The sequence below is a fragment of the Marmota monax genome, unplaced genomic scaffold (genome assembly GCF_021218885.2).
Source record: "Marmota monax isolate L192 unplaced genomic scaffold, Marmota_monax_Labrador192_F-V1.1 WCK01_AAM20220418_F8-fsc00006, whole genome shotgun sequence".
NCBI classification, from domain to species: domain Eukaryota; kingdom Metazoa; phylum Chordata; class Mammalia; order Rodentia; family Sciuridae; genus Marmota; species Marmota monax.
This window is the reverse complement of record NW_026693712.1, coordinates 5,052,773-5,078,368: the sequence shown is the minus strand read 5'-3', so window position 1 is coordinate 5,078,368 and position 25,596 is coordinate 5,052,773. Positions and strand designations below refer to the sequence as shown.

The 25,596-nt window shown below is 39.9% G+C and overlaps 1 protein-coding gene across 2 annotated transcripts in view; it reads right to left on the bottom strand.

Annotated features, from left to right (window-relative positions):
• Megf10 (multiple EGF like domains 10) overlaps positions 1-25,596 on the bottom strand; it is a 168,328-nt gene that overhangs the window by 35,974 nt on the left and 106,758 nt on the right. For both annotated transcript variants that reach the window (XM_058584209.1, XM_058584208.1), the window contains exons 6-13: positions 24,121-24,367; positions 22,496-22,616; positions 18,650-18,786; positions 11,992-12,204; positions 5,272-5,446; positions 3,777-3,897; positions 2,799-2,962; positions 566-668 (exon numbers count right to left, since the gene is read on the bottom strand). In XM_058584209.1, coding sequence (XP_058440192.1) covers positions 566-668; positions 2,799-2,962; positions 3,777-3,897; positions 5,272-5,446; positions 11,992-12,204; positions 18,650-18,786; positions 22,496-22,616; positions 24,121-24,367 — 1,281 coding nt within the window. The remainder of the gene's footprint in view (positions 1-565; positions 669-2,798; positions 2,963-3,776; positions 3,898-5,271; positions 5,447-11,991; positions 12,205-18,649; positions 18,787-22,495; positions 22,617-24,120; positions 24,368-25,596) is intronic.

Here is a 25,596-nt window from a genome sequence, read left to right as displayed (position 1 = left end):
CCCATGCTGTGGTTAGAAAATTTGTACTCAACCATATCATAAATTTGTCACTATTCCAACATAATTGTGAAAAAAAGAAAGTTTTTAAGACTTTTATTTCTAGGAAAGAATACTTAAGTATTTGCCTAGTAACCTTATTAATATTAATATTTTCATCTCACTAGGTTGACCTAGTTATATTCTTAGGGTTTATTTCAACTTTTCTTCCTCTCAAAGCCCAATTATACCATTAGAGTTCCTTCTGAGCTCTTCATAGCAACTCACATTCTCCCATCTTGTTGCCTAAATTCCAGCAATTGGAACCTACATGTATGATCAAGAAAACTGACCCTGCACAAAGCAACAACAACAACAACAACAAAAAAAAAAAAACAGCACGAGGGTGGGGCTGCAGATTAATTACACCTAGTGATTATATTTTATGAGTACAAATGTGTTGGCTTATTGAAGATTTTACTATATTATCTGAAAAGTCGACTTGTGTATTTCTCTGAAAGAGTAAGGAATAGAATAGGTCATTAAGTTGGCAGGTTTCCCCTTCAAAGTAAGGACTCTGGGCTCTCACCTGACCATCCAGGGAGGCAACGGCAATGTCCCGTGGTGGGGTGGCAGCCATCTGCATGGCTGCAGTCACAGCGCTCAGCACAGTTGAGCCCATACGTACCATCCTGCAAGGAAGAAGGCACCAAAGACAGCAATGAGAACCTGGAGGCAAAAGGGCCACGGCCAGACATTTTGTATACAGTACCCCATTCCCCTAACACCTCTCAGGAGTGCACATTACGATCACCTAGTCCCAGATCTTCTTGGTTCCCAGAATGTAGGCTCCAGAACATCAGTGTTCAAAATCTTTCAAATTCTGGTTGATAACTGACATCACGGTTGGGACAGATGAATGGTAAAACCAAGTTTACCAATATGCTGGTGGGCATGTGTGCAATATATGTAAATATGCTGGTTAATTTTTTAAAAATCATAAGCCACAACTCATAAAAATATTTTCTTTGTTCCTAAAAAGATTTTTATAACATAGTTCAGTGTTCCCTACGATGCATTCCTTTCTTAAGCAGAAAAGGAGAACTCTGGCCCACATAAATAAGCTATAACATTAAAAATAACTATAGTTCTAATTGCATTACATTTATTTCTCTAAGTTGTCAATGAGATGCATGGTATAGAAAAATAAAAATCTTTTGTTACTTTTGTCTAATATCCTCTTTTCCAATAAAAAGTCAACACCACATGAAATATTCTAATTTAAAGTCCTAAGGACGTGATGGCACACCTTCCTCCTCTTCCCATTGCAGTTAGGTGGGTTTGTAAATGTGTGTCGGTGTGGGAAACCCATCAGAGATGAGACTCTTGGTGGACATGATCATTTCATTTATGGGGGAAAAAAATGGAAAGTTTTGCATTTGCAGGAAAAACCTTGCTCTTTCACTTCTATACCTGGGAACTGAGGGAAGATGCTACAAACCTCCCCATACTACACAGGCACTAAGGAAAACAGAGGGCACACACTGTCACCAGAGGGGAACATGAGAACCAGTATGAACAGTCAGTGGGTGTTAGATGGCATAGTCATTTATTTAGAACTGGTTAAACTAACAAACTAAGCCCTTTTTTAGGCCCCACTAATATTTGATAGAGCTACATAGAATTTAGCTCTACCATGTTATGAACCCCTAAACTATCAGCCTTCTCTAATTTACTAATGCATCTAACATACAAAAAAAAAGACAAGGTTGTGCCTGGGGCCACAAGCCCACATGGGTGACCTTCCAGCCTGTTCCAAGTACTGATTATTTGTTTATTGTTCTGAGAATCAGCAAAGCTAACTTAACTCTGTCCTGGGGCTTTGTAGGGCACGGAAAAGCCCAGGCTGGGAATCCTCTCTACTTTGGGAAGTGGGTTGGACTTAATGAGGAGGAAGCCCAGAGAGGGAAGAGCCTCCTCTGTGGAAGTCCCTTCTCAAGGGGCCCAGTTCAAGGGGTCACATTGTTATCTTGCCATCTGATGATGTCCTGGAGGCAGAGAACACACACCACAGAGAGAATGCTTAATGGCTCAGGAGAAAAGAATTGTGACAGGAAGAAAGAGTGATGGAAGCCAGGGAAAGGAACCAGCCAAGTGCTTTGGAAAGAAAGAAATCGGCAGGTTACTACAGAAAACACTTCCCATCTGCACCTTCTGTCAGCCGGGGTGGATATAATTTCTAATGATGCACATCTTCAAAGTAGGTCAAGGGAATGAAGTGGGTGAGTGTTGAACTTGGAAAATCTCAGGAGATTCTTGCAACTACAGAGATATTTACATTAAACCATGCCTTTTCCAAGCCTTCTTTCATCACTTCAATGAGCATTTCTGTGACACCAGTCACCACCCCCTTTCAGCCCCCCTGTCACTTCTCATCCCAAAGGCTAAGGGATTTCCATTATAATGCAAACAAAATATTTGGAGAATGACAAGCATACACTGGGTGTTTGACCAGTGTTGCTAACTGGCTGCCACCAAGAGATGAGTGTTTTAAGAAACAGAGAAAATTCTTTGTGTAAGAGTGGGAAAACAGGGTGCAGATAAGAGAAAAGAAGAAAGAATTCTCATAAAGCCTACCTAACCAATTGTCTTTCCTATCTTTTCCCAATCCAGTGTCCAATTTGAATGCAAACACTTTGATTCTTCTAATAATTACTGAAGGTCGGTTCACATTCAGCCAATTTAAATCAGGAAAACTGCAGATAGAAGCCAACCCTTTGGCATTGGCTCCTCCCAGGAGTTCCCAGGCAGAGCTGGCATACCTGACAGGGGAGTTCACATTTCTCCCCATGCCATCCAGGTGCACACGTGCAGGTCCCATCCAGGGTGTTGCAGGCTCCCCCGTTGAGACACTGGCATGTTAAGTTACAGCCATAGCCCCAGGTGCCACTGGGGCAGCTGATGGAGCAGTCCACCCCGTGCCAGCCTGCACAACAAGAACGCCAGAGCAATGAGGAAACAAAGGCACCAGGGACTTGTGGTGACTTTCCGAGCCAAGTTTCCCTCCAGAAACATCTTGGAGATGCATCACAGTGCCTCTCCGCCCCAGCCCCAGCCATACAGAGCCATGGCTCTGCTACAGAAGTCCTCCATCAGAAAGGAACAAAAGGCACCCCTGAGGACCCAAACAGCCGTGTGTGCCGTCAAGGATGCCAACACGGAGGAGCACCACTGAGCCACTGGAGAAGAGCTATGGAGTGGAGCTCCTTCGACATGCAGTGATGCCTACTATGGAAGCTGAATTTCATTCAGATCAGAAACTATGTGGGTGAAGAGGAAAGTTTGTGCTTGAAAAAAACAAAAACAAAAACAAAAAAAACAACCCCATCTTTGAAGCGGGTTTCCATTAACCATGAACAATGTGTATCCAAGATCCTGGCTCCATCTACGGATGGACACGTTCTGGGCCTCACATAGAATCTGTGCTTGGCTGCATTTCTTGTCATGATTCCAGGTCAGTCAATTTTGGGACACAGACACACGTCTGCTTGTTTACTCTTGCCCAAAGCAAAGACTCGCAGACTTCTAAAGCTGGCAGCAATTTCAGAGACCATCTAATGTAAGCCTCTTTTCATTGATTCATGAAGGCATTAGACCTACATGGGATGAGGGGCTTGCTGAGGTCAGCCACTGAATTTTGATGCAACTACAGCTAGAACCCTCTTCAAGATTTCTATCCCATGACTTTAGATGATAATAAGACCAGGATTAAATTAAAAAACTCATTCACCCACTCTTACCTGCCTTGCAAGTACAAGACCCATCTACAGGAGAACAGACAGCATCGTTTTTACAGCCACAGCGAGAGGAACAGTTTATCCCATAGGTGCCCTGCCGGCATGGGGTGGAGCAGTCACTTCCCTAAACAGGCACAAATAGCAAAAGGCAGGCAATTTTGCTGACTGAAATCAGGACAACACAAATAAACAAAAGTATATCATGGTGGTGCTAATTATGCTTCCTTTCTAATTTTAACACATCGCATTTTTTAAAAGTTGCTATAATGTCACCACTATATAAATTTTAGAGATGCAAGGGTAATACTATTGGTGCTCTGTTTAGGATAGAATATTAAATGGGATCCAAAAGTCTGCTGCCTTCATGAGATTTGCCTTCAGAGCATAACTAAAAAATAAACCTTTTGTCCTTGCTCAGACAAGTCGATAAATAAAAACAAATTGTAGCTGTAAAATTACCACCAGTAAATATACAAGCATAAATATGAACTATCCATTAGTTCCCAATGCTTCCTAGACATCCTTGTATAATATGTAATGTTTGTAGTGGGTGAAACAAAGAAATAGAACACACTCAGCTAGGAGGGCAATTCAATTTATCTGACAGCATTAAACACAGAATTGGCTTACTACCAAGGTGACTGGAGGGCATATCTTTAAAAAAATAAAATAAAGGAGGGACTCTTAAGGCTAATTAAGGGCTCAAAGAATTGGGACATAGGTTAGCAAACCCTGAAAAGATCTTTTCAGCTCTGTGACTGCATGACCTGCCAGTTCCATATGATGAGTTCAGGAATACCATAAACATTTGTCACAGTCCCATGTTCTCTTCTTTAAAATGGGAGGAAATAATTCCAAAAAACACATTTTCCTTTAAAACAAAGATCCCTAAACTATAGGTAAGAAACCCTAGAAACCATAGACAAAATTCTGCTGTGTTAGCATACAGGTATATTTGTAGAGTCTTGGTTCTCAAAGGAAAAAGGAACCTAACTACTATGTGCAACTAACTAAAGAATGTTAATACATTCAAGATCATTGTACTGTCATGTGTAACTAATTAAAACAAATAAAAAATAGAAAAAAAGAATGTTAATACATAATAAATGATAACTTGATGTATGTTGTGTCTTCAAATTTCATTGAATTAAAAGAATAACGGTCAACAATAATAACTAACCTACTTGGAAAAGAAACTTCTTTGTTGCCTATAAAAGCATAGCAAAATAATTACTTAAGGAATAATTATAATGCATTATATTTCCTGGTATATTCATATATTAAACATTAATGACATGTTGAGAGTTTTGCCGGCTTTCTCATCATCATTCCAAGGTCATTACTTATGTCTCTATTCATACTTTATCCTTTTTCTCTTCTTATTCATGATGTGAATGACTGGAGCACATTCACTGTACTTTACAGCAGGTTGTACAAATCATGCTGTTGTTATGCTCCACATCCCTCTTCTCCTGCCTCTAGAGTCCAAGTCACTCACTTTGAATCCTGGGGCACAGGTGCACTTTCCAGTCACACTGTCACAGTCAGCCCCATTTTGGCAGCTGCAGATTTGTTGGCAAGCTTCCCCGTAGAATCCAGGAGAGCATGTCTCATTACAGTAGAGTCCCGACCAGCCCGGCTTGCAGGCACACTCTCCAGACATGGGGTGACAGCTGAAAGACGTGGATAAAAGAAACAAATCACTCTGGGGTAAACATGACACCCAAGGCCCATGCAAATGTTGCTTTAGCCATGATCACTAAAGGATGTGTGGGTAATTCCATGCACACTAATTTAAACTTCATTTCCAGGCTTGGTGTGATGTAATTAATTGGCTGAAACCTAATTGATACTGCAGAAATGTATGAAATCAACATCATGCTCTAGAATGATGACTATTACAACTCCATCTATTCATCTGAAATTCTTTAAAGTTTCTAAAATTGAACGCAACAATTCAATAAGAAGCCATCTCTATGAGAAACACTGAAGAACTCCATCCCAATGACAATATCTCATCAGTTAACCAGTGTGAAGTCCAAGGATCTCCAGAAACCGTGGCCTTGTGAATCTGTTTTCCCACTCAGCTCCCTCTACCTGATAGCAGAGCAGCTGTTGCTACCTGAAACAGCAGCCACATTGCCGGGCCAGGCGGCCAGCTGCTGCTCCAGAGCAAATGGACACATCAGCTGTGCTAAGATGCACGTGGACATGAGTCTGACACAATAGAGCAGTCTGTGGCACACTGGACCAAAGCACATGTGCTTCCCCCCAGAGGAAAACCTTAACAGTCACACTAGCTCTGTGGACAACTGGAAGCCTGTTCAAAGATGATCTTCCTCCCCTGACGGAACTCAAGCCCCCCCTTTAATTAAGGCAAACTGCAAAGTCCTGAGTGGCATCCAGAATTTGCTAAATGACCTCTCATCACAGGACTGCTCATGGACTCTTTACTCCTGGAAAGAATGATGGCCTAGAAGGGGTGAAGGCTGAGGATGTAATTCCACTTCTTGCACTGCCTCAGTAACCTCAGTGAAGGCACACAACCTCCCCTGGCCCAATGACTCATCTGTCAAACAAGGGTCTCAGCCACAACCCATAATCTCATGTTCTACTTTTATTTTTCTCCTCCTCCTCCTCCTCCTCCTCCTTCAGAAAAAGCCTATAGGTTGGATGGTTTCATCCTAAATTTCAGAAATTTGTTTAAATTTTAGACCCCCCTTCAACTAAAGGCCCATAGGCATAAACCTGGGCATCCATCATAAACATCCTCATAAAATATGGCCTAAAGAAACATTCAAAAGCAATTCTGTAATTGAGATGATGCTTTCTTGGGAGTAGAAAAAGTTCATCACTGGAACTTATCCATTCCAACGCCAAAATGCATTTTGAATCTATCCACATCTCTTCCTCTTTAATGTCACTATTCTACTCCATGCCAGTGCCAGACCTCCCCAGCTTCTGATCAGCCCAATATCCTTTCTCCCTGCTGCACACAGACTCATTCCCTAAACAGGAAAACATGTCATTCTCCTGAAAACTCTTCAAAGTTTCACTTAGAACAAGATCCACATGGTTTAATACAGCTAGTGTAACTATTTAATTATTGTTTAAACCAGGACATTTTAAAGAGTGAATAGGGAGCTCAGACTTATATAACGTCCTGTCAAAACAGATACATGGTCCCCTAAATATAGCCGTGACACTCAGCATCAGGCCACTGTCTCTTCTCCACCTCTCCTTTCATCATTGTTCCCTCTTTATTACTATGTTTGACCACACTAGGTTCCTTTTAGCTTATAAAAGCATCAAGTATTGTCAACTTAAGGACCTCCCATGGGATAGTCTGTTTTGCTGGAAGGGAATTTCCCTACTCTTTGCCTATCTCTCTCCACCTTGTCCTGCCAGGTTCAGCTTACACATCTCTTCTTCAAAGAGGTCTGCTCCAACCATCATCACCCCCACCCCCACCCAAAATTTTAATGAAGTCCCTCTGATTCTTCTCTTTTATTGCACTCTGATCTTTCTCTTCATCTCCCTTTTACACAATTGGTAATCTTATGTTTACTTTTACAACTTCCTTCCCCTCTACAATATGAGTTCTATGAGGGCAAGAATTCAGTCTATTTTTCTCCCTGTCCTCAGCGTACCATAAAGTCTGAGTGAATAAATGAAAATGAAAGTTGATGTATAGCAGATCTGACTTCAGATCTAACTTTCAGACACAGATCTGCTCCTCTCTGACATCTCTGCCATTGAGCAATGCTAAATAATAATCAGCGTACCTGCATATAAAGTGAGGCTTCCCCTAAAGTTAGTATTAAAAGGAATTGCTACTTATTGTAGAACACACTTCTGTGGTATCTATGATGATACTATATGTGAATGCACAGACCAGCAGCTACTATTTATGGAGCTCTGAATGGGTGCCACTCTGATAAACACTCCATGTGCATTATTTAATCCCATTCTTGTGACTGAAATAATAATTTGGGAATAAAGAGTGAGAGAGAGACTGGTTCTCAACGGAAGTGCCCATGAATCACTGAAATTCAGATAGGGCCTATAAACACCTGCAACTCCTGAGTGACATGCCTTTGTAATATGAGGGCAATCTGCAAAAATAGGGAAAACTGGTGTGAAATTGTAGAGCTCTTTCCTGGCGTCACCTCTAAACCAGCTCCTAGCAACTCTATAAATGTGAATACTCACACCAGTAGGTTGCTGTCTCTTCCTCTGCAGATGGGTCTGCATTCTCCTTTGAATATGTATTCCTTGCTTTACCCAAAAGGTATCTCTTGAGATTGTTCCCATTCTCCCTTAAATATGTGTCTACTGTCCTATAGAAAGCTCTGTCTATGCCTTTGACTGGCCCATGCTGAATTCTTTCTTGTCGGGAATGCCAAGAACCCCCCTGGCCCTAAGTCAAGTTTCTCCTTTTCTCCAGGAACTCCTCGGACCCTCCTTCAGACACATCTTTTCTCCGGGGACATAATGCATGATCCCATTTTATAAACAAGGAAATAGAGGCCTAGAAAGTTTAAGATTTGTTCAAACAGGTAGTGACAGAATCAAATTTAAACTCAGGTTTGTTCGGTTTTTATACCAAAGAAAGCAAGTTCACTAGCAGCCTGCATGGGGAACTAGATATGAAAGAGAATATCTAAAGTTCTGGCTTTTGCACTGATAAGAGGTCATCAGCCCCTGCAAGCAAACACAGACAAATTTAAATTTACTTCAATAAGGCCCTACATTTAAAAAGAGGAACAGAAAATATTTCAAGTGATGGATTAGGTAGTTTACCTTATACTATAAAAAAGGACATTTTTGGTGAGAAACATTGGTTTACATTCACAACTTAGGCATAAATATTAAACAAAATAGATAATATGGGGACAGAGAATTGAACTGAGAGAGAGGCAGACAGAGAAATTGATATTCAATGCCCCCCAGTGAGTAGGAATGCAGCACACTGGTTCTCAGATTGATTGACACCAAAATTAGTATTCTGCAATTTGTAATTAGATGTAGGAAGCCAGAGCACTTTGGAGGCATTTGATGTGTTCTCATGCAGGCAGCTTAATTGGTAATGAGATTTACGTGTTTATGTAGGAGCAGCAGACTAGAGGTTGAAGGGTGATACACTCAATATCTGTTTTCCATCTAAAGAACAGATTGCTTTGCGTATATAAAAATAGGATTATACACATAGGGGAATATTTGTCATTTCATATACAGATATAACTTAATACACATTTTCTAGTAAGTTTTCAATTTAATAGCTAAATTATAGCAAGAGTCCTAGTATTAGACTGTATAATCCTGGCTTAAACAGAATGAGTCATTGAACTTCCTTTAATTCACTTCCTTAGATGTTATTAATACTCAAAGGCAATAGCAATTAGGTGGCATTTACTAAGAGGCACATCCTGATTGCCAATGGCTATTGAATGTCCTTATTAACAAGAGCTAATATACATATCCCACAAGGCTTTTGATTAAATATCAAATTTTATTTTATTGTTAAAAATCATTTCCACCACAAAAGTTAGTTTTAAGTTGAAAAGCCACAGTGAAATGTCTTCAGGTTCAACAATAGTGCTAAAATTCAAAGTAGCAATATTAGTTATAAATACATTCAAAGTCATTTCAGTTTTATAATTGATTGCAAAATAAAAATAGTTACAAGTTTTTTGTAACTTCTTCCATCAAGAGGTGGAGCATATTGAATTTGGACTTGCTTTGTCTTATAAACAAACATTAGCACACATAACAAAACCAAGGCTTGAAATATGTTTGCATGTTGGTGCTTGCCCTGTCTAGTGCTGTTTTTAGAAGCCAGTCATGATGTAGAAAAGCCCTGCTAGATGCTGGAGATGTATGGATCAGTCACTGCAATCACCCAGCCAAATGTCAGACATGTGAGTAAGAATATCCAGGATCAATCAGCTTCCAGTCATCCTGCCAGCTGCAGGGGCACCAGCAGAAGAACCACAAAGCTGAGCTCAGTCCAAATAGCCAATCAGAAAATCATCAGCAAATGTTGTTTTGTGCTAAGTTTAGGGAGTTTGTTTTTTTACGACGCAGCAAAAGCTAATCACTACAAACCCCTACCCAAGTATATGGCCACAATATATATCAACATGTAGATTCATAGAAATCAAAATTTACCTAAAGACAATGTAAAGTATTAATTTAAATTGAATTAGTTTTCTCAATAGTTATAATGAAAGGCTTTAGGATAAATATATATCATGAATTATGTAACAGCACAGCTCAGCTTGCTTGATTAAGTGGTAAGTGAACAAGTTAGACTTCCAATTAAAACAAGAATTTCATGCCTTTGGTTTGAAGGGAACTTGTTTGTGTTTCCAAGAATTTTAAATGGAAGTTCAACATATAAGGAATTAGCAAGGGCTCAAGATAGAGCTCTGTGGAAGAGTGCTTGCTTAACATGGTGTGAGACCCTTTGTTAAATCCCTAGAACCACAAGAAAAAGAACTAATGAATAGTCAAGATACAAGAATTAACGAATGGCTACAACTGTGAGTTCAAAAAAATAGAACGATATAATCAATATTCAATGTGTCTTAATAGAAATGTGTAAAAGCTAATCTTCAAAAACAGCTTTCATGATTTAGGGAAAAAATAGACTTTTAAAATCTTCTATTTTATACACATTATTAGACAGATTTTCATGTTGTTTGATCTATATGATTGTAGATAATCTCACACACTTTGTTAAAGCAAACATACTTAGTTACACATGACCTGTGTCACAATTATCACAGGATTGGCATCAATCAAATAACTCTCCACCTGCATCTTGCCACTATCAATATTATCTCGGTTTCTCCAACTGTTCTCATAGCAGAGCTCTTTCTTTCTATAGGTTTATTGTTCTATATGCTTCAGCTGTATCTACATACAGCAAAGCACACTAGACAATGCTCTTGGCTAATACTACAGGACACTTACCTCTCACTGCAACAAATCTTATACTGTAGGAAAGGAAGTCAAACTTATGACTTTTCTCTAATCCAATTACCTTCTTAAATATTACCCTCCCAAATGTTTACCTAAGCCTGTCATGTAAAGAATGACAACATTTTCCAATGAGCAAAACCAGAAGTTGATTAATGCGGCTTACAAAAAGTTATTTAAATCACATTAAGAATACAATTCTTTGATATGTCACACTTAAACATATTCTACCATAAACACACACACACACACACACACACACACACTACAAGGGTTTTGTTGTTGTTGTTGTTATTGCTTGGTTTTTGTTTTTGGTTCCTAACAATGGATTAAAGAAGAGAGACTGTCCACATATTTCTGTTTACTTTTAACTCTTGTGCATTTGGGATTCCATGCAGCCATGAGTTTTCTTCAGTTAATAAATGAAGCAACATCTGTGCTGAATGCAAATAAAAGTAATTCTAGTAACATCTGAACTTCTATATAATGTACTACATTCCAGTCACATGCAGCTTTTCCAGAAGTCTGCAAACAAGGCCCCAAATTCTAAGTTATGTGTTTCTGGTCCTTAGAGGAAGAAAAAGAAGAGAATTGGTGGGGAGATATTTTCAGGGGCAGACTAGATATAGTAGGGTGGGTGGGTTTGTGGTTTCCTGTTCTAAAATTCTTCAAGAGATTTTTGAGCTAACAGACTCCTGTGGGTTGTGTGTCAAAGTAATCAATCCTGGAAAGGTATTTCCCAGGTGACAACCACATGTGAACACTTGCAAAAAATTTCTACACTCCCACTTCCTCTCTATAGCCCCTTTTGCTTGCATAGATTTGTTGTTAAGGAAAAGATGTTGCACTGAGATTGGGTTTATGATCTTTTGCATCCTAACCTTGGCATAAGCCCTTGTTCCTCCACTGAATCTTTGCTTCTAAGGGCATGTCACAGAATTCCTCTCTCAGGGAAGAGTTCTACTAATCTCAGCAAATTTAATTTTTGCCAGTGGCCATTAATAGATAAAAGAATTTAATGTCTACCAATCTAACAATTTTAGTACTTCTGACATGGGTCATCAATCACTAAGTGAAAACATTCTCCTTGGATTTGTTAATTCCTACCCAGGACAACCCAGAGGCAGGAAAGGTCTTAGGGTGCCAAACTCTATCAATCCCTGTTTCCAAATCCTGGACAACTAAATTTAAAACTTTGAGAGGACACATTCTTCCAGGGGCAGCCAACACTCACCTGTGAGTGTTGTCCAGATGGCAGGGACATCGCTTGTCACATTTAATGCCATAGAGCCCGTCTGGACACAGGCGAGCCTCACAGAGCTCACCAGCAAAGCCGGCTTCACAGAGGCATGCGCCACTCACATGGTAACACTTCCCTCCATTGACACACCGGCAGGTCTCAGCACAGCGAACCCCATAGGTTCCAACAGGACACTCGTCCTGACACCTATCAAGCAAGAAATGGGGACAGTAGATAGATTAGTCAGTGCCAGGTGAAAATAAAAGAGTCGTCTCATGGTCATGTGTCTCATGTGCAGAAGCACACCACTGGAATCCCAGCAACTCTGAAGGCTGAGACGGAAGGATTGCAAATTCAAGGCCAGCCTCAGCAATTTAGTGAGACCCTGTCTCAAAATAAAAATTTGAAAATGCATTGGGGATGTAGTTCAGTGATATAGTGCCTCTGGGTTTAATCCCAATACTGGGGTGGGCAGAGGGAGTATCCATTCAAAATGGTTTTATGATGTAAAAATTAAAATTGCTTTTTGAACTTATATAGCAATTCTCCCATTATAGGTAGAAAAGCATTGAGGTGAATTACTCCGCCACACAGTAGTGACAACAGTATGACTGTTGAACGAAGAAATAAACCAAAGCAAAATAAAATGATGAGCTCAGGACATGAAGCAGGTTTCATACTTAATGCTTGCCAAAGGCATACATAGTACTTTAGTAGGTACCAAAAAAGGGAGAAAAGCAATCGCCCAAATGTTAGTCACAGTCCATAATTAAGAAATTTAAAAGCATGTGGCCTCTGTTCCCAAGGGGGGGTGGAAACTTGGTAGCAAATTTGATAGTAAATTTTAATTCTCTTGGCTTTCTGTGTAGAAAAAAAAGAGAAATTAATTTTTAACTTGAACGGTGTCTCCACTCTCTTCAAAGTTGAATCACTGTATCTCATTTAGAAAGCTAAGTAACTCATGAAGATGCCCTTTTTAAGTTTGGGGAATTCTGAGCTCAGGTGTCTTCTATTCCAACCTGGGAAGCCCAGCCAGGAGATCATAGGGAGGCTTGGAGTTTCCTAACAATATTTTTGGCAAGTGGGATATTGTCCTCTGTTATGAAGAAGGGCTGCCAAAGGTCAAGGAAAATAATATCAGACCTCAAAACTTTACTTCATTGTTTTTGTTTGTTTGTTTGTTTGTTTAATGGCATTGGAGCGACATCCTGGTGGAGGGACTCACTGTAGGTAAGGTGAGTGAGATGGGAAGCTAAGTTGCTGGAGGAAACCATGACAGAAAAGAGAAAATTATTCATCGCTGCTCCACAGAAAGTGCCAGTGGCTCTTGGGTTAGCCAAGTTTCCTCTTGGCGAGATGAGGTGACGGTGACAGGGCTCTCCACAACAGAAGGAGAGCTCTCTGCCAAGGGAGAGGGAGACAGGGTTTCATCTAGCTGAGCATTCACCACAAGGACGGTACACTTTGTCTCAGCAGCCACTTTCCATGTGGCTCTCAGGTCATGCCAGACCCAGAGTCAAAATGTAGGTCAGCATTGCATTTTTCAGATCCGTATAATGCGAGCAACAAACCATGATAACAAATTCCAGAATGCTGGAAAGAAACAGTAAAGAAACATTCTCAAAACAGCCTTTCTACAAGGTTTTGCACATCCTGAACAGGGTATGATTGCTAGAACCACGATTCTCAGAGCAGAGGACGAATGTTGGGAATTCTCTGGTTACCTCTGGCTCTAGCATATATTGAATGTGATGGAGACAAGGAAAAGGGCCTCCTCTTGTAAGTTTGGCTTTGTTGGTTCTAGACATCTTTAGGTACACCTGTCAACAGTTAAAGTCTTCACTCCTAGACCCTTAGAGAAGTTCTGGAGAAACTGAGCTAACACTTGGCGTGAAATCCAAAGTATTCTTTAGAGTTACACACGAGTACACCTATTTTTAGACCAGAGGGTGTTTTGTTTTGTTTTTTCTTGTACTGAGGATTGAACCCAGGGGTGCTCAACCACTCAGTCACATCCCTCGCCCTTTTTATTTTTCACCTAGAGACAGGATTTCACTAAGTTGCTAAGGACCTCGCTAAATTGCCAAGGCTGGCTTTGAACTTGCGATTCTCCTGTCTCAGCCTCCCAAGCGGCTGGGATTATATGTGTGCGCCACTGCTCCAGGCTTTCGAAGGTTCTCATTATTTTTAACATGTAAGGAATTTTAATGAGCCAAGTCATCTAGTTTATTCCTTAAAGATATAAACTGTAAAGAAAGAAATATTGAGATTCAGTGCTGTGACTCCATCAGGGTTTCCACTGAAAGCTGGCAAAACAACTTGACAACCTGTTGGTTTTTATTTCCTTGCAAATCAGTAACAAAAGGAGAAAGATAAACAATGTGAAATAATATTGCTTTCTCTTCTTACATGGATTTGAAGACAAACCAAAATATTAAGCTTTGGATTATCTGCATGACTCCAGCTTTGTTTAAAAAAAAAAAAAGCACAGTTCTAGAAGTGGTTGAAAGTGGTAAAGACAGAAAGCCTGAAAAGTATCTGCCACCAAATTACAGGGAACCAGTGTGCATATTTTATCATATCTTGGCAGAGATTTCCTTTTCTCTGGGAAAAAAAAATGCATAATAACAGGTTCTGACCCATATTTATGTTTTCATTCTGTAATTAAACACACTACTAATTTGTATTATAAATACATAACACAGTCATTTGAATTTTACTTTCGAAAGCAGCCATCATGTCAACTTGGTTCTTTTTTTTTTTTTTTTGTCAGTCTGTACTTGTGACAGCATCTGTTAATAATACTCAGGCCATCTACCACACCAAGATGGCGGGAGGTCTTTCTAGAAGTAGACACTTTCCATCTTTTAAAAACTTACTATTTTAATTGCACCAATTCAAAGGGCACAGTATAATAATCCTATACATGTATATGGGACTTTTTTCATAATGAAAATAAACATAATCGTGGAGTAGCATTTCTGAATGGTTCCTTTATCTTCAGCTCAACATGTTTTAAGGCCTTCATACTGCTCTTGTGGCCCCAAACAGAATGAGAAAAACTCTCTCAGGAAACAATGAAAAGGGGAATACATTTTCTTAAGAGAAATGAAAGAGAACTAATAAATACTGACCAAAATGGAAATATAGACATTTTTGATATCTACTTTTATTTATCCCAACTAATGCCCTGGAATTGGGAAGGATGAATAAGCACTCAGTAGAATTACACTAATAAAACATTACACTAATTCCCAAACCAGTGGAATCCCGGACTTGTATCAAAGTCATTTTGATAATTATGTCACATCTCATTGTAACTTGAAAGGAAGGAAGTGAGTTTGTGTGAGGGGTGGCAGATCCTCCTTCCTCCCTTGTCCTTTTGAGCACACTTCTCCCGAGAGTGACCAGAATAGTTGGCACAATCATAATTTAGTGTGAGAGAATCATGTTCCTCGTTTAACCTAGACTTAGAGGGTCAGCTGCCTGCCTTTCTGACATCTGGAACTGCTGCTCCGGGAGAACATCAAAAGCTCTGGGAAGGAGCCAACTCTTCCATAGTTATAGTGACAGGAAAGAGCTCCTCCACTGAAGACCAATGTTCCCTGGTGTCTGGCTTCCATGTCTGACTACCTCCTTTCATCCACATTTATCTTCATGTTTAGGGTCAAGCAGAACAGGCTTGGCAGAACTGCCTTGGGGCTCTACCTTAACAGAGTCCGTTATTGAATCACAGATTCCTTCATCCATCCAATCCTTACTAAGCACCCATTATGTGCCTATGTGATTGCTAGGGTATCAAAGGCCAGGGCAATTCTGTGATAAAACCATTAACATGAGGCACACTTTCTTAACATCCTCAGAAGAACTTCTGAGAGGATCTGCAAACATCCTCTCCTTCACTCTTAATTGACTCCCCCACCTTACATTCCCTCACCACAATATCCTCCCAACTTTTCCACAAACCCCAAAGCCTCCATTTGGGTATGCCCCATGCAGCTCTACCAACTGCAAGGTGCCTGTTTGGCGGTATTTTGCTTCCCTGTGGCTAGGAGCCTGTCCCCACATCCTGAGAATGCTTTGCTGGCCACTGCCTGTGGTGGGATCTGCCCCCAGAGCAGCAGCCATCTGTCCTAACCTCAGTGGTCAAGTTACACTGACTTCTCAAGTCAAGCCCCTTGAGGTCTCCTCCCCCACACCTCCTGCCACAAACTGCCCCATAGCCACTCATTGTTTTTCTTTCACAATGACAAATATGCTTGTTGTCATTTGGTGGGTATGTATGTTCACTCTAGAACCCAGATGGGGGTAGCCATTGAAAACAGGAATCACACCATCATCAGCCTTGGTGCCTTAGAAAACAGTAGTTATAAGAGCAATAATTCAAGAAGCAAGCTCTGTCATTATTCCTTTCTCTCTAACTTTTGTCTTCCTTGCTTTTAAAATTTACCTAACAGCTGTTACTTTCTTCCCTATATTCCAAATGAGTGTGAGCTCACTGGTTTTGTATGTGTATTGTTTTCTCTTGTCTTTAATTTTAAATTTAAATCCTTAAAGGACAATAAAACAGTTACATTGAAATTTTTAATGACCAAGAAATGTGACATAAAATATTACTTAGGGTTCAGCTTGGTCTTGTGTCCTCCCTCATTTTTCTATAATAAAATGTTACCCAGGTCCAGAAATTACCTAACAACTTCATCTGCCTAAAATATTTCCTAGAACTAGGCTGTTGGTCACAAAAAAACATTCTGAGTAGACCAATTACATGTTATAAAATAACTATGTACTAGATGTCAATAATTCATAACATCAAATAATTAAAGGAAACATATAATTTATACTAACAAAAGATTTTTTAAAAGCTTTTAATAAAATTAAGTTGATACTACTAGCAAAAATACTTAACAAAAATAGGGACTAAGGAAAAAAAAAGTATGTAAGCACAAAGAAGACAATTTACTAACAACCAATAGCAAACATGCAATTACACCGAAGCCATTTCCAGTAAAATTAGGAAGAAGATGAGAATTCCCAAGTTGACCCTGATTTGTCAATGCTAATTCAGAGGCTCAAATTCATGCAATAATTCCAGAAAATGAAATGAATCACTCTAAATATCGAAAAAGGCCAACTTAATCTGCAGATGACCGAATTGTACAACTAAATAATTTTAGTGTTTTAATAACATTAAAATTAATTTAGAAGTTTGGCAGGGTGACTAAATTATAAAGTAAACTTTCACAAGTGTTTTTCTTTATCTAGAAATATTCAATTAAAAACTGAATTGGAATTTTTAAAAATTATACAGTTCTTAGAAATATATTTAATCAGAAATTTCAGAGTGTATGTGGGAAGGGAAAAAAACAAATAAACCCTACTTATTAAAAAAGTCATAAAATAGAATGTTAGAAAAAAAGAGGGTGGAGAGAGGCAAAAGAGATTTTTAATTCACAGGCATCACAAAACCCGTGACAGCTAATTTTATACAGTTCACAGACATAATTTAATTATAACAACAACTGTATGTATCAACTGCAGGACTGTCCTGAGGCCTGAAGGCTTTAATGTACTAACTTCTAATTTCATTCTTATGATACCCTTAGGGTAAAGTATGATTACGACTTGAACATTACAGATAGAATCATTTCCAAGGACACACTGGCCTAAACCCAGGTTCCAAAACCTTTTGTTCTTAATCATTATACCCTTCTGTCTGTCGAGTCTTTTCTCTAATTTACATACATATCCGATAAGCTTGAGTTCCCAGTCTTCCAGGATAAAACAGATCAAGAGCAAATCAGAAGTAGGGTGAGCAAAACCCTGAGGTAACAGTTTAGCACCTACACAGGAAATGACAAACCATGGTGCAAGAAACACCTGAGCTAGCCCTTGCTCCTATTTCATGTGGGTCAGAGAACCCTGGAGTCCCAGGGGTCTTACTCTATCATCACCACATGGTATCACATAGTATGATGACTAATATTCTTACCAGAATGGTATATCTTAGGAAGGTAAACTTTATGCTTTTTAAAGGTACCTAAGTAAGTATACATCCCATTTTTAAATCAATTGATCCAAAAATACTTAAAATGTAAATGGCATCCTAAAAGCTCAATTTTTCAGAACAACACATTCATCTTGAGTTCTGAATAGCTGATATTTTATGATATCTCTCTCTCTCTCTCTCTCTCTCTCTCTCTCTCTCTCTCTCTCTCTCCTCTCTCCATGATATTTCTCTCTGGGTTTCATTGTTATTGTTATTTTGTTTTGTCTTGTACTAGAGATTGATCCCAGGGGTGCTTTACCACTGAGCAACTTTTTACTTTTAATTTTGAAACAGGGTCCCCCCTAAGATGATGAGGTTGACCTCAAACTTGTGATCATCCTCCCTCAGCCTCCTGAGTCACTGGGATTATAGTCACGAGCCACCAAGCCCAACTTCTCCATTATCTTCAGTTCATTAACTGTGATTCAGTTTCTGCATGTTGAATTAGGATAAAATCTTTCAAACACATGAATACTCAACAGATGCTTCTGGAATCTTATGTAACAGTTATAGACATATGGTTCTGAAGATGCTTCCCAGACACTCCAAACTTTTCCTCCATGCCATTATGAATAGTTGGAGAAATACAAGAGTGTCCCTTACCGTTCCCCTGTGTATCCTGGACTGCAATGACATTGGCCTGTGGCAGCATCACATGTCCCTCCGTTGTGGCACTGACATTCTTGGGAGCAGTTCTTTCCAAAGCGACCCTCAGGGCAAGGCTGACCACACACTGTGCCCTGTATTCAAAGAGACTTGGAAAATTAAATGGGCTTCCAGCCAGAGAAGGATGGAAGGAGGGAGAAGGAAAGAGAAGAAACAGAATGGGAAGGAAGGAGATAGGAACCGGGCTGCAAGAAAATTAAAGAATATTAAAACACATAAACTGATCATCATCTCATAAATGTTAGGAATTTTAAGTGGGCTTATTTACTTGGTAAGCTCAAATCTCAAGGTACATTGTAAGACAGCAGAATAGTAATCCTAAGAAAAATCCATATTTAAAACTGAAGCCTCAGATAAAGTTACGTCAAATTATTATGACAACCTAAGGAATTTATAAATCCTCCTAAGTGTTCTTCCTTGTGTCTTACATGCACAATAAGTCAACAATACTTATTGAGCATCCGTTACATAAAAGGCAACATCTGGTGCAAATGGAATATCCAAATGTTTTACCATATGTTCCAGAGAAAATACACATCCTCACTGGCTATATTTCTTAAAATCTAACAAAACATAAGTCTGAAATTTTATGTACCTGAATTAACAGCCACATGGCATAAGAAATACTTGCACAGGAATGAACCTTGGCGTTTATTTCAGAAGAAAAAAGCTTTTATTTTCAGTAGGTTCAATGGGTACTTCTGAGCCAAGATCAATAGGAAAGCTTATTCCCAGGAAGAAAAATTGAGAAAGTAAATTGGACATTTCTCCTTACCCTAGAGAATATCCATCTTGTCAAGTACAATCCTTGTATTTATTCCAAATCTGTTTGGATATGAGTAAGATACTATACTGAGAAGTCAAAGAAATACTCTAATATTTATACTCCACTTAGCTACATAACTTGGTCTTGTAGCTCCTAATTTCCTGGGGTTATAGCTGGTGAGAGTATTTATTGGAGTTATAATTAGAGTTAATATCATATCCCCCATAACAGGGATTTTTCAATGATTTTAATGGTCAGAAGCTGCTTTGTCCTCTCTCTTTCTCTTAAAAAAAAAAAAAATGCAGACTGTGAACACTCTGGAATTGGAGCCTAGCAAACACCAGATGGTTTTGTAAATGTTTATTCTGGATAGCATAAGAAAATACATTTCCTCTAACTACTGGCTACCCACAAAGGCAGTTGGTGTGCTAATTAAGTCTCCTCTGGTGGTTTCTAGCCATCTACAAACAGGGAAAGTTCTCCTACAGACACTTGGAACCGAAAAATTCTTTGAGATGATTCAAATTAGTGCTTAACTGAGAATCATCTATGTGCTGGGCATAGTGCTAAGCACTGAAAATCAAAGAAAAGTTCACAATCCCTAATTAGTTCACAAACAGGTGTAAAAATCATTCTAATCCTTCTATTCTAACACAGCACACTATACTTAGTGTAAGGTGGAAACATGACTGAAGGACCATGCCGAGGGTGGAGGGTCTGCACACTGTGAGCGGGTGTGCTGGTATAAATCCTCACTCGGGCCTAATCCTCACTACCCATCATGGTTCTACATAAGCTCCAGGGATGATGTTGAAATCTTGTTTATGAATAAGGACTAATGTGAGCCAGCAGCTTTAAGGGGGACATTATTTTTATTAGTTGAAATATATGTGTATGTAGGGATAATAGGAGTTATGTGCTTACCTTTGAAAGATACCTAAAATGATAGAACAAATAAAGTATAAAGTTGGAAGCCCAGCCACACACAGAGGAGTTCAAAGAAAGTTGTTAAGGGAGGCAGCCCAGAGCCTAGAGGAAGTGGTGGAGGGCAGGCTGGAGGGGACCCTGAGAGAGGGCCCACCTGTTCACCTGTGGGACACAATGCAAGGTTATGGTTACCACTATCCCACATCAAGACCACCCCAGCTGAAAAGAAAAAGCTCCAAATGTAGAAACATTTGAATATTGCGCCCTTTGTGCACATGTTGTTCATAATCAATATTCAATTTTCTCTTCTTCAAGATGAAGCAACCCCACAAACAGTATTTACACAAAAGTCCTAGGAGCAGAATGCCTGCAGTTTCTTATCCACAGAGCTCTTGGGACACTGACACTCCAGCAAAATCCTTCCCTTGCCAAGAACCAATGTTGGCAAAAGGCCAAATACAGGAGATGAAAGAATAGAAGGAGCCAAAGATAATCTAGCATTTCTACCTTGGACAACTGAGAAAAAAGTGGTGGGTTTCACTCAGATTTAAAAAAAAATTAGAGGTGGAGTAGCCTTAAGGAAGCCTTCATGGGCACATGACCAGTTTGAGTTTATTTTCATTAACTTTGCAGGGCCGGCTGGAATGAGCCCCATACTCCTCCAGGGGCTCCCCTCTTAACCTCATCCTCAGGCTCTCAGTGAAAGCCCCCTTTATTCTGACTCATTTCCTTATGAAGTTTCTCTACCCTGAGCTTCTAGAATCAGACTTGGTCTGGCCTATTCACCATTTCTACCTGGGGTCTGATAGCCATGTATACTTGCCCCCGTGGTCTTGACATTTTGAACTCTCCAAGACGTTCCTTGGGAGTAGACTGCCAGTTCTCTGTTCAATGCCCACAATAAAGAAAATTTCCAATTATCAAGCCTCAGGTGTCTAACACGAGAGTGACAAATACACATCTGGGCTCAGGGCAGGGAGATCAAGATTTGGGGAAATCAGTATCTAATTTTTAAAGTTTTGGGTCTATATGAGATTTTTGGAGAGGGTTCACAGTAAGAGAAGAAAGATAAGACTGAAATCTAGGAAATGCTGTAAATATGTGGTATATAAAAGAAGGGGGAACTAAGAGATCATTAGTAAGAGAAGTAGGAAGGGGAGGGTGAAAAGGTTAAGGAAGTGTGATCCACGAGTCAAAGCTCTGAGAAGTGAAGCAGGATGGGAACAGAAGAGTCCTCAGTGGATCTGGCAATTAAGAAGTCACTTGAGATCTTTGCAAGAACAAAGATCTTTGCAAGCTTCTGGGACCCTTGTCAATGATAGGGAAGCAAAGTGCTCTTTTTACTCAATGATTAATGAAGGAAACATACATTGGTCATTCATACTTCTGCCTTCGAGCAGGTATGTGCACAAAGCACCCCATAGAGATGAGAACAAATGTAATTCCAGATCTCAGATGAGTCTAATTGGCAATGTTCTAGTGTTGTGTCTTCCACCTAGCACTAAGCCTGTGAAATTGCTATGCGAAAACAGGGTCATGGTCAAAGTTTGGGAAGTGTCGTGAAGCATAGCTTCCCCCTGTATTATTACACCAAAGGCCCTGAGAAGTTTTACAGTACTTGGTATCTGGAGGTACACTTGCTTTACCTTTGGGTGTCTCCAGACTTACATAACCAAATTATGTAACACTTTTTCACATAACATTTAGAATAATATTCTCAAAGAACAACACAATCCACAAACCTAATTATGGAAATGACTATTAAATAACTCCAGTGTTTTTCAGCTCTTGCTATCCTGTGTGAGACCAGGTATTTGTCTCCTTTTTATCCCTAGGGGAAATACAGGACAGATGGCTGCTATTTTTTTCCCTAAGGATCCTTAATGTGCTTCAAGTCTAGGACTAAATTACCTTCTGCCTTCTCTGGACTAAAGGATTTGAATTTTTAAATTAATAAGTAATTTCAATTCTGGACCCTTTAACCATCATTGCTACTTTCTTTTGCACTAATGTCCTCCACAGGGTGTTTGCTTGAATGTCCTGGATCGGGTGACTTTGGGGGGTGGTGCGGGGGTTGAAAGGAAGCTCACCATCCAGCCAGAAGGGCAAGAGCATTCTCCAGTGACGTGATGGCACACTCCTCCATTTTGACAGGGGCATCTCTGCTCACACTGTGGGCCATGTTTGCCAGGAGGACAGAGATCTTCACAGCTGAGGGATTAAAGTATAAAAGAAGACACCATTACTTACCCAACCACATCATCCTCAGGTTCACAGATATAACAGCACCCAGGACCCTAAAACCTACAAACTTTCTCCATTCAATTATTATTCATTAATTAATTCCAAGAACATTAATCATATTGGCTGACATATCTTTGAGGGGCCACCTAGTCCTTCTCTTGTTTGGGGGTACTTTCTAATGAAACCTGTTCAGTTCGAGGGAAATCTGTCCTACCTGAGAGCACCTGGAAGTAAAATGGCCAAACATACATTGGTGACAGGAACTGTCCATAAAACTCTTACAAAGAACTTGCACTACAGGTAAGTCTACTTTTGTTAGTGTGTTTGTTCTAACCTCAAAGATTGTAGAAATATTTGCATATCACCCTCTTTGGGCACATATTGTTCATAATCAATATTCAATTTTCTCTTCTCCAGACTGACAAGTGTCCATTCTTTTAACCTATGTCATAAGGACCTTCTTCTCCAAGCCTTTGTCTTTTTTGCTCTCCTGTGAAGCCACTCCATGTTTCACACACCCCTATTCAACTGTGACCTTCATGAAAATCCATAAAAGCAATGTTACCAATTAAATAGTGTGAGATGATCGTCCATTCTTCTGAAAATCAGGGCTCTCCAGGATATTGCAGTTTTTCTCTTTAGTCCTGTTTCATAGACATTGCCACTGCTGGCAGGAAGTATTTACCTAATCAGCTGCATTTTTTCCAAGTGTTTGGTTTGGTGATTTACAAGTGTAATTTTCTCAGTAAGGAAACAAGTTTTTTCTCTCTCACTTTTTTTTTCTTTTTTTATGGCAAATTCTCTTATTCTGTTTGCTAATGGAAGCAAACTTAAAAATGCCTTTCCCACAAAATAAAGAAAGTAATGGGAGGTTAACTAGTTGTTTCAATGTTCTCCAGAAAAAAATTAAGGCATTTGCATTTATTCTACATGGATGTGATACATATATCTTTATATCCACAAAGCAACATATTTCCGTGGGTATTAAATAACCAAGTTAATCTTTTTATTATGAACTATTTGTAATAGAAAGTCCTCCTTTCCTCTTTTCTAAGATAATAAATCCACCCAGCTTTATCCAGCTAATTAATTGCCACAAAGAGCAGAACAACCTGGACCACTAACAGTCACCAGTAACAGTCACCAGTCACCAGTGAATGCAACTATGAGAGATTCAGAGCAGAAATGCAAATCTGCTGCAACCTCTCACAAATATTGCCATTCTAACTACCTTCACCTCACTAAAAGGGAAGCTGGAAAGCTGGCCCTAGGACTTTAACTAAGCTCTGACATTCAAAGCCAAACAGCAGGATTACCTAGTGGTTATCTCCTTATCCAGGCCCGTAGTCCAGACTGGTCAGTAGCTATTCAGGCAGCAAGAGAAACCAGGCACAAGGAATATGATGGTGGCACAGCAGGAATGGAGAGAGTGGGTGGGTTTTGCCACACTGCTCAGCAGTGTGTCACTTACAAGGCTCCAGTGTATCCTGGTGAGCAACGGCATTCCCCTGTGACATGATCGCAGGTAGCTCCATTCTGGCACTGACATTTCTGGTGACAATCGTTACCATAGGTGCCCTGCTCGCAGCGGTCCTCACAGCGCCAGCCCCGGAATCCTGCAGCACAGTGGCAGGCCCCTGTGATGGGGTTGCACAGAGCCTTATTTTTGCACTGGCACCGGCTGCTGCAGTGAGGCCCCCAGTGATCACCATCACAGGCTGAGGTTGGAGAAAAACAGAGGAGGGTATCAGAGTACAGATGTGGATCATGACAAACTCTGCAGACAGTTTCCTCTCCTTAGAGAGAATGACTGGCTAACCCTGTCACCATTCCTTAACTGGGCACCAGAGCCCCGGCACCAACTCATGGCAATGTTGCACAAACATGCCTAGCACCAACTGGGCTACATCTTATACTCCATTGCTTAAGGATCATCTCATTTTCCAGTACCACTTCTTTGCCCAGGCTTTTTCCTGTACCCAGAGCGTGGAGTTTGATGTGGCTAGAGTAATGAATGAATGAGCTGAGGAGGCTAGGGGTGTGGCAGCGAGAGCAGGCTGGCCAAGCATCTGGGATTGATCTCAGATGGTGGCTTTTATACACGTTAGATTGGGATGTGGACTGCATCTCGAATACAAGGGACCAGTAATGAAGGATTTTAAACATGGAGAGATGGTACAGATATGCTTCCTGCTAAATGGGAGAAAGGGAAGGAAGGGACTAACAATGAGAGGCAGACAGATGGAGCAGGGAGAACTGCAATAGTTCAGATCAGTGAGGGAGCCTAATCCTTAAGATGACAGTGAAGAAGGAGAAGGGACCCAGGGCAGCTACTGGGGAGCAGACTGACTCTGCTGCATTCAGGGTTTCTTTAAGGAAGAAACTGCAGATCTGCTTTCAAGGTATCAGTCAACATGTGTGTGATTGGGTAACACCAGCTACCTTCCAAAGAAACGCAGAAAAATAATGGACTAATGTCTTTAATTGTACTGACCTACTAAAAAAATTAGGAAAAACCTGAAACTGAAAATGGAGAGCAAATAAAAATAAAAATAGGTAAGACACAGGCCGCAAGATAAAGTCAATGAGCACAAAAGGAGGAGTGGGAAAGGGGGAAAACCTCAGTTGCAAATATTCTAAAAAATTACAAAGGGAGTTGATAAACAAAACCTACTCAATATGTATTGCCCAGCCAGCATGCATTTATTTATTAATTAGATGCTATGAAAATCACTAGAAGAGAGGCACCCTATCTAAAGCTCTTAGGATAAATTGTTTTATGATTTAAAAAGTCGTTTCATTCCATAAAAATTTTGTAACTTCAACAGATCTAGACTGAACTATTATTTTTAAACAATAACTCTAGGTACACAGCAAACAGCTCTTTAGAATTGCAGGATCCATCTTCCAATACTAGAGTACACCTTTGATTTCATAATATCAAAAG